Raw genomic sequence first — 16049 nt, forward strand, 5'->3', positions numbered from 1 at the left:
AGCTGGGATGAGGCCAGTATTTTAATCTTACAACCTGGAATAAAAAAGAGAAGGAGCCAGAAAAAATCCTCTCGGGGACATTTGAAGAGGCCATATGCTGTACTTGCAGGTTGACGAATCCTTGCTCTGTGCTGTCACTCATCCTTGTATCAGTGGCTTTATGCTCTTGCTATTAATAATTCAGTCCATTTTATTTAAGTTTTGAAAGGTCAGAAATTCATAACAGAGAGCGTTGGACATTTTTCTAAGCTCCAGCCTTCATATTAATGCTCTTCTAACCCAAGTGCGTGGTCTCAGCGTTCTGTCGCCTATATAGTGAGAAGTAGAGGCTCTTGTTTGTTTGTAAAGATGTTGGGCATAGCTTAGCAAACTAGGAGCTGGGATTTTCATCTGTTTTTCTCCCCTTCGAAGCTAAATGTGTCTTTGTTATATCGATTTCCAGTCCCCATTCCTCCTTACTTACCTTGGCAGCTCATCCCCAGCCACTTCAGCTCATTAGCTGTTTGGTTCTCAGGCCAAGGCTCTGCCCGCTTTCCCTGCGCCCTGCTCAGTCCTAGACTCATTGCTCCCCATCGTGGTTCTTCATTTTATAATTTCTCAGTGAATCCTAGGTGCCAGTTCTCGTATTTTCTGCACTCTGCTCTTTCAAGCAATATATTAAAGATGAAGATAGTTTTGGTAATCGGCTCTCAGTTCTGATATTTGCATTCCTATCTCTGGTGCATATGTCATTCCCATTCATTATTTTTCTTTTTCTTTTTTTTTATATATATATCTTTAATGATTTCAGAGAGTGAGGAAGGGAGAGGGGGAGAGAGAGAGACAGGTACATCAATGATGAGAGAGTCATTGATCGGCTGCCTCCTGCACGCCCCCGACTGGGGATCGAGCCCGCCACCCGGGCATGTGCCCTGACCGGGAATCAAACCCCGATCGCCTGGATCCTAGGTCGACTCTCACTCAACTGCTGAGCCACGCCCGGCCGGGCCATTCATTATTTTTCTTTCCAAGTTCACCCTTTAATTCTGTTCGGTATGGCCACTCGTCTACCTGCTCACTTATCCTCTCTCCTTTCTTAAACTCAGTGCAGTCATAATGTGCTTATTGGGCTGCTCTGAGTTTTGTTTCTTGCATTCTTTCAACTAAAGTCTTTGGAAATAAATGTTTAAGTGGATTTTTTTCTCCTCTTGAAATGAATTAAGGTAAAATCAATACTCATGCTTCTCTTCTAGCCTTAGGGGTCTAAATCGTGTTTCAGAATATATTGCCAAGGTTAAGACCTTGTGGAGTTGTAGCTAAAAATAACCAGAGAATCTGGCCCGTTAAGGAAGGCCAGATGCCGAGATTAAAGAATCATGGAGGACTGGAATACAGTGAGACGCGAGTCCCTTCTCGTCTCACCATGTTAGGGTGTAGCTATTTATTTATTTACAGCACTGCAGTTAATTATATTCTCTGCTTGTGTCCTTTTTCTCAAGACTGAACATAATTAGGAAGCTAATAGCAGATGAAGTGGACTTTCTCCAGCATGTCACTCAGCTTGATCTGCGCGACAATAAGCTTGGTGATCTAGATGCCATGATTTTCAACAACATTGAAGTTTTACACTGTGAAAGGAATCAGCTGGTGACATTGAACATCTGTGGCTACTTCCTCAAAGCACTCTATGCCTCTTCCAATGGTATGTAGCATAGACCACATCAAAGTTGCTCAGTTGGTTCCAAGAATTCACTCAGTGCCATCATCTCGGCCTTGCTTTGATATTTCTTTCCTCGTTTAGTAAAATAAGTGTCAAATTTTGCTAAGATAGAACTCATAAAAGAAGAACTCTAGTTTGGTACTTAAAGGAATCAAAAAGGAAGATTTTATAGTTTCTAACTTGTTATCCCCTTATTATGATATTTGGATGTTACTCCCACTTTTGATTTGGCAATTCTGCTTGAAAGGGAGTGGGGGGAGGGTGACTGTTTCTTGGGCGACCTTGTTAATAACAGTAAATCTGGAACTTTGGTTTAATCCCGGAGAATGAAAGCGAAGGGATCCATTGTGGATTCCATTCAGGGGCTCAGATTTCGTGCTCCACTGACTAAGGAACTCACCTCAAGAGGAATCTAAATTATATACCCACAGGGACACCACAAAGCAAGAGTCTTGCTCATTTAGTAAGCTATCTTTCTTGGAATTTGGCAATGATGGCCATTCTGATCAAGAAAAGGTCATCTGGGTATATGTTTGTTAACGTGAAGACTTTAGTTCCTGCCAGCATGAATGAAAACAAGTATTTACTACTACTAGTTAAACAGATGTTTAACAAGCACTTGTTTTGTGCGTAGTGTAGTGTATGAGTTCTAAAGGATAAGGGATTTTTAAAAATGTGTTTGCTGTCATCACACTGGGGAAATAAACCAAACCTTAAACAGCTCTAGGTCACGGAACGGTTACAGGATTTGGATAGCTGTAGGTTCAAAGTGGGTGTTGAAGAAGAAAGAATGTGAATGGGGTGTGCTTGGGAGATGGGAGAAGACCAGGGATTCTGAACTCTTAGGTGCCTGCTGGGGAGTGGTAAGAAGTAATTATGGGATGCATGGCTTGGAGTCCTGGTGAAGAGGCATGTGATGGAAGTGACACTATAAGACTGTTAATAGGAAAGTAGTGTGCAGAGTACACCTGTGGGAAAAGAGTGGAGTCACCCTCCCCTCTGCTAATCCAGGTTTAGTAATGATCTTCACGGAAGCTGATAGGAATTTGTAGTCAGGACTATAGATGTTGATTTGAGACTCAGAGGTGGTGCCTGAAACCATGCAAGTAAGGTAACTGGGAAAGAGAAGATGGCAAAGTAGACTTATAAACCCTCCCAGGTAGCTGGTGCCAGAGTGAACTACCAGGAAAGAGCTGACCCTGTGATGAGAAACTACTGGGTCGCAAAAAAAAATAAAAAAGCCTTAGGTGGACAGTAGTGTCATGTTTCATACAATTTTGAGGAAGGGTTCTCAGCTCGAGTAGTGGAAGTCATTTGTGACCCTCAGGAGTGCTGTTTCAGGAGAGAGAAAAAGGCAAAAGCCAGGATGCATTTGGTTCATGGAAGGAACGCTGAATGTTAAAAAAAAAGTCAGCATTCATACATTTCATCTTCCAATAAAATTTAGTATGCCTAACAAGAGGAGAGCCACAGTAAGTGGATGGAAAGAGGTAGAAAGTAGAACGAGTGATTTATTTTAAACCTTGAGTAAGATCTTGTGATTAAATTAGAAGTTCTCTGTCCTTTCCTGTACTTTCAAAGTAGAACAGATGGACGTATTGTACTTCCTAGTTAAACAAACAACAGAGAATACAGCACAGTAATGATATTCTACACACAAAGAGGCTCTGTGTCACTTGAATGGTAACGCTTTTGTGTTTCTTTCCGCCTCCTAGAGCTTGTTCAACTTGATGTTTACCCAGTTCCGAATTATCTGACCTACATGGACGTTTCCAGGTAAGGAGCCAAGTCCTAGAGTGCTCTACAATCTGCGTGAAAATTACTTAGAGAATTCTGTCTGAGCATATGCATAAGAACTTTATATACATTTTGAAGGTAAATAATACAAATTAAATTCAGTAGTTTTTACTTACCCTCTGAAAATGTACATAAATATCTGTCCATTAAAACACTACATTTGTATACTGTAGTTCAAACCAGAAGAATTAAGGTGTTGTGTTGCTGTGGACACCAATTTGAACACCAGGCTTGGGTTTGGAAGATTAGTGAGTTCAGGTCATGTGGCTGGACCATCCAGTAGTTTTTTAATTATATTAACCATATTTTCATATCTTTCTCCCAAATGATGTTGATTTCATGACAAAAACATTGTGCTATATTTCTTTGACTTTTTCCCCCTTTCTCTGTATTATTTCGTACACTTAACTCCTTGCTAAGAACCCTTCGAATAGGTGGCCCATCTCACCTTTCATACAAATGCACTGCTGTAGTGTGTCTTATTTATTCCAGTTCCCAAAAATATTATAGTAGACTTTTTCCCGAAGACGTAAAGCATGTATTTATACAAATTAAACTTTAGTAATCTTAACACACTAAAATTGAAAACTCACTTTTAACGTAATTCCAAATGAAATACCCCTAAATTTTCTGAACAGCCACAGTACTTGGGAGGATGTATTCCTCTCAGCTTGTCGCTACCTCGTCTCAGTGTGTAAACTGGATATGTTAATAGTATTCTCAATCATAGTCATGTAAGCATTTGTCAGAATTTAGCTACTGTGAGAATTATTGTAATTACAGTTTTCTTAGAAATTTATAATTATAAAATCCCTTATGAGTAGTAGTGCTTCATGCATTTCTTAGTAAATTTATGTCAGACAGTTTAGGTACTTGAAGTCCAGTACTACCTGATTATTTTATTTCCTATCAGCCTTGGTTGTTATCTTCATCTTTTAAATAAGGCCAGTACTGGAGTGGGGGTTGCATACATGAGTGTATATAAATATCTTGAAAAGATTTATTTTAGAGCATTGGCACACAGAGTGAATCTGCTTTCCATTTATTTATAGTATGTAATTGGCAAATGGTTCCCATTGAAACCCCTCAGTGAGACAGAATTGGAAACTCGTATATCACGCTTGTTCCTGAATTCTGCCACTTAAATGCTGCTTGCCTTCTTTTGTAACTCTCATGTCCAGAGTCTTCAGTATAACTTGCTGTGCCTCATTCACCTCCCAAACCATAGGACTTGGTGTTAGAAAAATCTCTGATTCCCCCCAGACAGCTCTGAGTATTTCACCCCCCTCCTTTTATGTGAGTATTTATGTTATCTAAAGGAACTGAGCCATCATCCGTCCTGGTGTTTACTAGGTCTTTAGAGTTCCTCAAGTTCAGAGTTCCACACTTGCAGGAGTTTTATTGCTATATTGAGGTTACTTATACTGAGAAGTACTTCTACTCTCTTATCTTACTGAGAGGTGTTAGGAGTTAATTACTATAAAATAAAATCATTAAGTGTATCAGTCTTTAGGGCTCCAAGGCCAGAACTGTATGTGCCTATATAGACACTAAGCAGAAAATAGTGCATTGTTTTTTGTATTTTAATTGAAAAGTTGATATAATAGCAAAAATAAAGAACATGACTTTTAAACCACACATAATGCCACCATCCTAATATCATAGCTATTTTCACTTTTGCTCTGATATAATCCTTGTCCCAACCATTATATTTTTATAGAATTGTGGTTCTTTTTTAAAGAATTATAGTCATAACATACATACTATTTTAGATTCTTTGTGCCTCGTCATTTTACATATTAAAAAAAACAAATGTAAAAGGCTAACCGCCTGTGATTAGGGAGACATTCAAATATAGTAGATTTGTGTAAGAACCGGTCAATTCATTTTAATAATTAAAGTCACGATTAGTTTAGTTCACTTGTTTCTGGTAATTATAATTACCACCTAATGCCTAAGTAAATGTTTTCAGATAATTAATTCTGAGTGTTAAGGGCCCGTGTACTTGCCCTGCTGCCATTTTTTCCATTTCTCTCATTTCTCTTGCTATGCTTTCGTGATGCCCATTGGCATTGAGAATTATTTCAATGTTAAGGGTAAAAATGTAAATTGGAAAATAAAACCGTATTATGTCATTTGACTGTTTGACTTAACTGGCAGTGTATGTTTCCAATCTAAGACCTGCTCTTCCTAAGCTTGTGTGAATTTATAGACTTTAGGATAGCAAATCTGGGAGCCAGACTTTTAAAAAAACAGACTTTAGTGATGATGTAACTATGTCCTTTCCTACTTTTTTCTTTATTTCTCATTCCTTATCACAATATTGCTTCTAGATTAAGTTGAATACACATATCCTTTTCATTTATACTCTCTGTACTTTGGTATTTCATTTGATGTTTTATTTATTCTATGTAATTATTTTGAATTTCAAACTATATTTTAGGCCACATTCCGATCAAAGAAAAACTTGTGTATTCTTGTATTTAGGAACCGCTTGGAAAATGTGCCTGAGTGGGTATGTGAAAGCCGAAAGCTGGAAGTTTTAGATATTGGCCATAATCAAATATGTGAACTTCCTGCACGGTGAGTGTGACAGATCGAGTTAGGGATCTCGACTCAGATAAGCAACTGTAAAAATTGCTGATTCAGTGTTCAGCTGTTATTAGGAACCCCTAAAAGAGTGTGTGTGTGTGTGTGTGTGTGTGTGTGTGTATTTTTTTTCCCTTTTTATAAAATGTATTGGGGTGATACCGGTTAACAAAATTATACAGGTTTCAGGTGCACAATTCCAAACACATCATCTGTGCACTGTATTGTGTGTTCACCTCCCCGAGTGAAGTCTCCTCCATCACCATTTATCCCCCCTATACCCTCTTTCACCTCCCCGTAAAAGAGTTTTTTTAAACCTTATTTTTTAAACTTAATATTTAGTGTCTTTACCTCATGTAGTGTCTTCAAGTTATAAACTTCCCTCATGAAGAGCAAACTGAGGCTTTGACTCTCCGCCAGACTTTTCACAAAGTCATGCAGTGGGTGGTTCCTGGTGGGGGGTTTTAAATTAAGCCGAAAGAGATGTTGAGAGACGCAGCCAACAGTATGATTAGTGACTCTGTCATCTCCACTCTTTCAGAATCCTCCCCTTCAGTCCATTTACTTGACATGTCTGCCTTACCCACAGACAATGTTTGGTTTTCCTCGAACATAACTTTGGGGGAGAAAAGATTATTAGATCATTAAACCTAGAAAGAGCAAAGAACATTCTTTTTTATTTATCTCAGAATTTTCACTTTAATATCAAGATTTCTAAAATAGCCATGTGGCGATGTCTAATACCCATAGACACAGACATCTTCCAGTTAACTAATTGTGACTCAAAGTACCTTTGAACTGTTAGTGACTAGCCTCGCAGTTAATAACCGAAGAGCACTCTGTCCTCGTGCTGGACTTTCTGTGATGGTTGCAATGGTCTCTACCTGTGCTGTCCGCTAGCCACATGTGACTATTGAGCACTTGAAATGTGGCTACTGTGACTGTGGAACTGAGTTTTAAATTTTATTTCATTTTAATTTATTTAAATAGCCATTTGTGACTAGTGGCTGCCACAACTCAAGTCTAACTATTTGCACTATTCTCAGCCAGTCACTGAACAAAGGAAGTCAGTTATTGTATAGCCAAAAATATCAATGAAAATACTCTAGAAATATGTCATTATTTTGGAGTTAAGTTTTACTTTAGGTACATGATCTTTAAAGGTATGTCATCAGTATTCCTGTATTCTCTTGTAAAGAACAAAGATTGTGAAATAAACATGCTTGGTAAGCCTAATAAATGTGTTCAGCTGTTTAATATCATAGCCATTAGCCCAGGGTTTGTTGAGCAATTGAAATGTGATTGGTCCTAATTGAGAAGTGTTGAAGTAGAAAATATACGCTGGATGCAAAATATCTCAATAGCCCAGCCGGGCGTGGCTCAGCAGTTGAGTGTCAACCTGGGATCCAGGTGATCAGGGTTCGATTCCCGGTCAGGGCACATGCCCGGGTTGCGGGCTCGATCAGTGACCCTCTCATCATTGATGTTTCTGTCTCTCTCCCTCTCCTTTCCTCTCTCTGAAATCAATAAAGATGTATTTTTTAAAAAAAAAATCTCAATAATGTTGTATACCAATTATATGTTAAAATAATATTTTAGGCATATTGGGTCAAATAAAAAGTACTATGAGAATTAATTTACCTATTCTCACTTCTAATTTTAAATTACATATGTGGCTTGCATTATATTTCTGTTGGATAACAGTGTGTTAGAATCTAGTTCTCTTAAAGAAAATCTGGGTTCACATTTTCAGTCCCTGGAAAGCTTGTTTTATTTTACTTTCTCAGCCATACATTATACCCATAAATTCAATCCACTTGAAAATGCTTTCTGCCTTCCAGTTTTATGCTGACTGAGCGTTTAGGTGACTCGATGAAGCTCATCACCATTATCAGCAGAAGATTTGGTGATGTGCCCCAGGGACAGCATTGGGGGAGGTGCTTTTAGGAGACAAACAGCAAAAATGAAAACAGGCTACTACTAGATAGGAAAAAAAATAATTTGTTGAAAAAATCTTTTCTAATCTTCTTTTCTGTTTTCTCTGTTCCCCCCTCCAACTCCCCAATTCAGTAGATATAAGGCATTGGAGTCTAAGGCCTTTGTTTCAGTGTAGGCTACAACAAAGATATATACATAAACCAACAATTAAATAAATGCAGGATAACTGATAATTTACCAAATTTTCCCCAAAAGTTAGTCTTCGATTTGCTCTATGTTATTAGTACAAGCCTTTGAGGGGATCTAAACAAGTGCTTATTCAAAGCAAATCCCAAATGCTCTATTGTCAGGGAATTTGAACAGTGTTTGTTTTTGTGTGTTTCTGTTTTTAACCATAGGACAAACACAGTATGTATTGTTTTCTCATTTATGGTGGTGTTTAGCTGCAAACTTTGTATTAGCCCTATCATTGATCTAACATTTCAGACAAGACAGTGATTCATTAGAAGTTGATGTACAATTCAAGCTTTGTTTTTCTTTTTTTCTTTTTTTTAAACTATATCTTTATTGATTTCAGAGAGAGGAAAGGAGAGGGAGAGAGAGAGAGAGAGAAGCATCAATGATGAGGGAGTCATTGATCGGCTGCCTCCTGCGCACCCCCTGCTGGGGATCGAGCCCGCAACCCGGACATGTGCCCTGACCGGGAATTGAACCCCTGTCATCTGGATCCTAGGTCAACGCTCAACCACTGAGCCACACTCGGCCGGGCAAGCTTTGTTTTTCTAAATGGTGTGTGTGAAGGGTTTGACAAAACAAATTAATATTTAGAAGTAGAAATGTACTAAAAAGAAAGTATTTTACTGCGTAGTATCCAAAAGAATTGAACTAAATCCAATAATTAGCATTTAATACTCATCCTATAATTATCAAATCTGCATTTTTATTTGGAAGAATTGGAATAAAGATTTTGTCACCTGTCTTTCAGTTTTCCATCTGTTTAAGGGTAAAGCGTGTGTGTAAATAATAAATAAACTAGCTCTAAATTCTACCGCAAGGCAGTAAAATTGGTGAAACAGATCCTGAATCATTGGGTTGAGTGACCATGACAGAGACCCTGTGTTACCAGTGACTGAATGACAGTCCTGGATAACCTGTCTTGTCACATTGATATCTAAACCTGCCAAGTCAGGCATGTTAGACGTCATTAATGTTGATCTGTGTTGTCACAGCATTGAAACAGGCTCTAGCATCTTTGTGAGCAAAGAATCTGGTTTTGATATTTAAAGTGGGATCCTGATGCACATTGTGATCTCACTTTCCCACAGCCCCCAGATTTCTGTATTGAAACCCAGGGTTTGTTTTACTCCCTGCAACTGTTGTCATAGAGCGGACTTCCATTAGATTATCAATAGTCATCATTTATTGCAGTTTTGATAACTCACAGAAGAAACACACACAGCCAAACTTCCAAAGAGCTCTTTATGGCTCATCAGAAAACGGTGGATTAAGTGCATTCTGTTCTCTTTAGGAGGGAGTGTCTACTTCGGTCTAGATTCAACCAAAGAGGAAACAAAAATATACAGACTTAGGGAAGTGAGGACAGGGAGAAATAATGATGATTGTGAAATGCAGCCGAGGAAAAAAAATGTAACATTTTCTCAGTTGACATTTGTAAAAGATTAATTGGAAAGAAGGATCCTTTACTGAATGTTGATCCTGTAGGTAAAAATTGCTTGATCGTATTTACTTAGAACCTGCTGTAAAGTATGGAAAATAATAACATATAAACAGCTCCAAGTTTGAGCTTCTATTAAAGTGAATTTGCAGTTGCTCTGAATGAATTTATGTTTTGGAGAGACCATTTTAAGTATTCTCCTACTCCTGTTCAGTTTTCATCTTTATCCCATGTTAGCTCTGAGTAAGCTTCCTTCTGTCTGTCCCTTGTTGCACAGCTTACTCTGTAACAGCAGTCTCCGGAAGCTGCTGGCGGGACACAACCAGCTGACGAGGCTTCCTGAACGGCTGGAAAGGACCTCCGTGGAGGTCTTAGATGTGCAGCACAACCAGCTCCTGGAGCTGCCGCCCAGCCTGCTGATGAAGGCCGACAGGTAACGCGCTGGAACTCCCCCATAACCAACAATCATTCTTTATTCAATTTTGAGGATTTGATTTGAAAGGGACAGTTCTGTGTATTTTGTATTCCCCAGAGGCAGTCAGTAGGCAGTCGTTGAGTGCCAGGGCAGATCTGAAAACAGGTCCTTGCAGGCCCTCATCGTGTAGTCAAGGAGGTTGTTGTTTTCATGTGTGATGTGTTTAAACGAGGAGTTGAGTGGGGCAACACTAATTCAGATTGTTCCACAGGTGATTCTGACTCCCAGGGTCGAGAACCATTGCATGAACTGCCCTGTGACCCCGTGCAGGTCACTCTGAGTCTCGGTTTTCCCACGTTGCCTATTTTGTACAGTTCCCAAATGGCATCTGTGAGTTGGAAAAGGGAGGGTTGTGTGAATTGGCATATTTCTAGTAATGCAACATGGAAAATTCAGGACCTGAATTGGCCACTGGAAGACACAGTTGCTGTCATGGGGAGCAGAAGAGCTGAGCCTTTAGTGTAAGCTAAAGGCATTTAGGCAGACTTCCCATAGTCTGAATAGTCAGGCCTTTCCAGAGCCAGCTGCATTTTGGAAAATAGGGGCTGTTGTGGGGGAAATGGCCAGCCTCTGTAGGTCTTGGTGGGAGGGCAGCCAGGCTAAGTGCCTCTCTGGTATAGGAAGGTTTTTGAGTAAGGGGTCTGGCAAATTAGAGCAATCATCCTCCTGCTTTATTTTATGAGAGGAAAGCAGATGACAAAAAAGACTGAAATAAGGAACTTTCTCAAGCAGGCAATGTGTAGTGCCTTTATTTTCCAACCAATATAATAGCCACATCTCCAGCCCAGTGTGGCGCTAATCTTATCCATCAGGACTCAGGGTCAGAAAAGGTAAGAGGTTTGGTTCTCGCAGCCAGATAGGGTTGTAAAGAGGATGGGGTAAACCCATTAGCTTTTTTTTTAACAGAATTCTTATGTCACTTGTTAGAAGACAAGAAAAGCAACATTTTATAATGATTCTCACCAAACTATTGATGGCTTCTTAAAGGGTTAATACTCCTACTTATCCCCTCTTCAGAAGGTAAATATTTGAGGTTTTTATCTACCTAAATTTAAAAAATAAATAAATAAATAAATATATATATATGTATATATATATATATACACACACACACACATATATATATATACACACATATACATAGGCATAATTTACATTCTGGAAAATGTAGAGATACTGTATATTTGGTTTGATGAACTTGGGGGAAGGAAGGAATAAACTAGTACTGAGAATTGTGGGAGCAGGTCAACCCAGAAACCAGGGAGTTTAAAATATTGAAGAGGGTTTTTCAGGAGAGAATCTGTGGCCAGCTTCTTGCAAGTGGTTTCCACTGGGATTGTTTTCATTCACAGGGTTTGAGGCAGCCAGCATCTTACTGACCAGGCATGTTGAAGTCACTGTGCTGAGTGATGCAGGGGTTGAAATGACTAGTATAGATAGGCATTACCCTCCAGGAGCTTACAGTCTAACATAGAGTTTAAAGTAACTGCACAATAAACCATAATAAAAGGGGGGTTGACAGGGGAAAGAAGAAGGAATAATACGGGTGGTTTTAATTTGGCTCCTGGCGTGAAAATGAGCACTTCATATTAGCTGTGTGCTTGGCAAGTAGCTCCAGGCCGTGATGAAACTTTGCTTCTTTCTCCTTCCATTCATTTTGCTCCATAATTCAGATCTTAAAACTACATAGATCATCTTTTTTTATATTTTTCTGTGGTGATAAATTAGCGTTACCAGTTCTGTTGGGTGATCCATGACTGAAGAAAGGGCCCGAATACAAGTCTTTGGAAGTTATAAACGGTTTAGTTTGGGTTCTAAGCAGAATGTGTGTTTGGAAGTCTCAAGAGAGCCGTCAGAAAAACAGGCGCTGTTGGACACGAAGCAAAAGATTCTTTCTTGGGAGTTTTTCTTTACTCTGCATCTTGGCTGCTAAAGCCAATATCGTGGTTTTAGTTCTGTGATGTTGTCTGTTAAATACTACATCTTTAGAATGATACACTTTAATGTGCTTTAACCTGGTAGGGGAAGGTGTTTGGTAACCAAGTCAGAAAGGGGATTCTACTCTAAGTTAGATGACATTTGCTCTTATCTTCATCTTCCCCTGAAAACTTTGGACCAGTTCCATTAAAATTCGTATGACTTGAATCAGGAATTTCTGTTTAGGAGTTTGCTCTCCACGTTCATCTCTTAAGTTTTATTTGTTTTGCTCACTTTTCACTGGCAGCTTAAAAACTGTACATCGATGTGAAATACGATGGACCTTATGTTGCTGAAAAATTGACTGGGATTTTGATCTTAGGATAGTTCAGGATCTGGTTTTATAGGTGAATTTGCAGATATTATAATCAGGCTCTTCCTGGCTTAGATCTCTCCTTTTTGCTTAGAGTTGAGGATTTTCTTGATGGAAACCCCCAAAAGAATTTCAGATCATCAGTTTTCATAAACAGATGGGGAAGGGTGGGGGCTGATATTCCCCATGGGTCATCAGAGTGGGATGAGGCATTGCCACCCTGCTGTTCTTCCTGAGATCTTGGCGATGCCTGACTCCCCATCCATCTCGCATCTGCAAGATGATGGCCAGAGAGCTGCTCCTGATGAGATCACTCAAATTAACAATGCCCCAAGGGACCCTTTAAAGGAGAGTTATAGATTCCTGTTGTGGGTGGACATTGGGGTCTGTTTTTATCCTTGGTTAGAACAGTACAGGCATTTTCAGGGGTGGGAATGGGGAGAGTGTATATACAAATGAAGTACATGGTAATAAATATCCCCAGAGTATTAGTCACATTACAGACCATAAGTTTTAGTGACTCAGAACATGTTTAAATATCAAGGGGGCTAAAAGGGAACAGCAAATTGGGGAGAGCATAATCGATTGACCATGACAACTGGTGCCTTCTGGCAAAGACAGATAACTTCTGGCATTTTGAAGAGCTAAGTTGCCTACACATTTTTTTTTTTTTAAGTGAAGAGAGCTATCTTGTGAAGTTCTAGAACCATAGTGGAATAAAACAGTATTTCTCAAAAGTGTGTCTTTAAAATCCCCTAGATTGATGAAATCAAAGCAGTGTTGGCCTATTCAGGTTTTCTGATTCTCCCTGATTTCAGTTTTACATGATCTCACTCATATGTGGAATCTAATGAACAAAATAAACTGATAAACAAAATAGATTCAGAGAGACAGAAGCAAGGAACAGACTGACGACTCTCAGAGGGAAGGCAGGGGTGGGTGGGTGGGTGGGGAGAGATTAATCAAAGAACTTATATGCTTATATGCAGAACCCATGGACACAGACAGTAGTGTGGTGAAGGCTGGGGGTGGGGGGATGCGAGGTGGAGGGATCAATGGGGGAAAAAGGGGACATCTGTAATACTTTCCACAATAAAGATAATTTTTTTTAAAATCCCCTAGATTACTTATTAAACATGCAGATTCCTGGTGCTCTTAATCTCAATTCCACTGACTTAACTGGCCAGTCATCAGAATTTTTAATTCTATAGATTTTGAGGACTTCCTCTGACCCACTTAATAAGAATATCTCGCTGTTGAAGTTGAGACTCATGTACCTTCTGATATTAGGGCACAGTGTCACTTCTGTGTGCTTTTGCCAAAATGCACCTTATTCTAGTGATGGTAAAACCTAAATTGAAAGATGTTCTACAAAGTAATTGTCTACTGCTTTTCAAAAGTGTCAAGGTCATTTGAGACAGATATGGCTGATTAGAGGGGACTAAGCGTGATAATGACATGCAGCTTGGGATCCTGGGTTGGGTCTCTGACCAGAAATAGGACGTCACTGGGACAATTGATGAAATTAGGATAAGGTCTGTGGATTAATTTATAATGTGTCAATGTTAATGAATTAATTATACTTTTAAGATTAATTCTTTTCAAGTACTTATTTAACAAGTCTTATATATATATAACTTTCGTTCCTTTACACTATAGGCTTACGATCTGCCCAAACAAGGCAGATTTTCCGACCTTCCAAAATAAGTGTGTGAATTCTGTTGGACTTATACGCACTTTTTCTTCACTTGCAACACCACTATTAGGTGATGTTGCCAAATGATTAGTAGTGGCTTTTTTTTTCTTCAAACTGATTAGTAGGGTATAATATTAATTTAGTGAGTTTCTACCAGCACTTAAAAAAGTTAAATAGGATAGAAAATACCAGTGTAAGAGTGAGGTTAAATATGGTTTTTTGAAACTTTTGTTTGTTACACATATATATTTTGCATGTGTACTCTGCTGGGTAGTCATGTAAAATGTATTTTGTACTCTTGGTTACCATCATAAAAATTTTGAAAGCCCTTGCTTTAAGAGCTATCCGCCTTGCCCTAGCAGTGTGGCTCGGTGGTTGGAGTGTCGGTCCTCGGACTGAAGGGTTCCAGGTTTGATTCCGGCACGTACCTTGGTTGCAGGCTCAGTCTCCTGCCCGGGTCGGGCGTGTACGGGAGGGAACCAATTGATGTGTCTCTCACATCGATGTTTCTAAACTCTCTCTCCCTTCCACTCTCTCTGAAAAGCAATGGAAAAAATATCCTCAAGTGAGGATGAAAAAAAAAAGGAGCTATCGGCCTTATGAAGATGGATGAAATTGTCAGAAGTGCTGTGTTGTAAAAATAAATGATAAGGAATTTAGATGGTTTTGTTTGCCATTTCTGGAACATTTTAGAGCCAGAAATCAGGGGGGTGTCTAAAAGTAGGAGAGTTTTGCTGGGCTTAGAGTCTTAACCTTTTGCATTTTTAAGAAACTGTAAGTCCCAGTACTGATCTTCAGGAAAAGTATTTAAATGCAGGCTGCCTGGTGTGCCTACAAATAGGTAAATCTGTTGTACCAAATCCTGCCCTTTGTCTCAAGGACAGTTTGGCTGTAAAATTTAAGAGTACACTGGAAATTACTAAAAAGCAGTTTAAAACAAAACTAAACCAAAAAAAAAAAAAATTAGATGAGCCAGCGAGATGTACAGAATGTGCCGAGGAAGAACAGCAGTTGCTCAGGAAGCAAGAAGTAGATTCATCTCCTGCTGTTGTGGGCAGCTTTCCAAATGCGTTAGGGTAGGAGCCATACATGGGTGTCTTTTTTCTACAACTTTTGCACTTTTGCTAAGGAAAGTTTTTGAGTACTGTGCTACTTATTAAGTTATTTTAAGAATTGAGTTTAAAGTGCTGTGCACGTGTGGTCTTCCTGCTACCCAGCAGGTGCCCTACTTGACCTCCAGCTCCTTTGGAGAGAAGTGCCTATGAAAATGTCCTCAGGAAAATGTTTTATTATTACTATTTTTTACCATTTGAAATTTGGAGAGATCTGTTAGGGAATAGTACACTCTTAAGATTGACAAGGTCTGTGTTTTATTTCTGGCTCTGCCTCTAATTACTATTTAACTATTGCCAAGTAATTGGACTTTTCTCAGCTTCAGTTTCTGTCTTCTGTGAAATATGAGGGGGGCATCTCTGGGATGATGGGAGAATCCAGTGAAATAGAAAAATAGGAACCAGCTGTGGTCTCTACAAAGCACTTTCCAAATGAAAAGAAAGCAGTGATATGTTACTGCTTTTTTTCTAATTAGTAGAGGAGGGTTGCATAGTAAGGAGGGTTGTATGGGTGAAACATCTCTTGGCACATTAAACAGTATTTTATACAAAAATCTGTAAGGAAGAAGCTTGATGAGGTTATCACATCCCATTGAGACTGAGACCAAACTGAGTGCTTTAGGAATTTAGCTCAAAAGCAGGAGGTAGGGTTATATACCCTCTTTATTGAGTGAAACTGTTGAATTCTGCAAAATTAAAGTAGTTGTCCATTCTGGTGGAAATACAACACCTACATTAAACCAATTTAATTTGTGTCCTGAAACATTGTGAGGTTGTG

At 39.1% G+C, this 16049-nt stretch overlaps 1 protein-coding gene across 1 annotated transcript in view; it reads left to right on the forward strand.

Annotated features, from left to right (window-relative positions):
- The window catches only part of PHLPP1 (PH domain and leucine rich repeat protein phosphatase 1), a 176072-nt gene that overhangs the window by 136175 nt on the left and 23848 nt on the right, over positions 1 to 16049 (forward strand). The window contains exons 7-10 of the mRNA XM_087819143.1: positions 1479 to 1681; positions 3415 to 3475; positions 5984 to 6079; positions 9976 to 10131. Of these exons, the coding sequence (XP_087675269.1) occupies positions 1479 to 1681; positions 3415 to 3475; positions 5984 to 6079; positions 9976 to 10131 (516 nt within the window). The remainder of the gene's footprint in view (positions 1 to 1478; positions 1682 to 3414; positions 3476 to 5983; positions 6080 to 9975; positions 10132 to 16049) is intronic.

The sequence above is a fragment of the Miniopterus natalensis genome, chromosome 7 (assembly GCF_054644295.1).
Source record: "Miniopterus natalensis isolate mMinNat1 chromosome 7, mMinNat1.hap1, whole genome shotgun sequence".
Lineage (NCBI taxonomy): Eukaryota > Metazoa > Chordata > Mammalia > Chiroptera > Miniopteridae > Miniopterus > Miniopterus natalensis.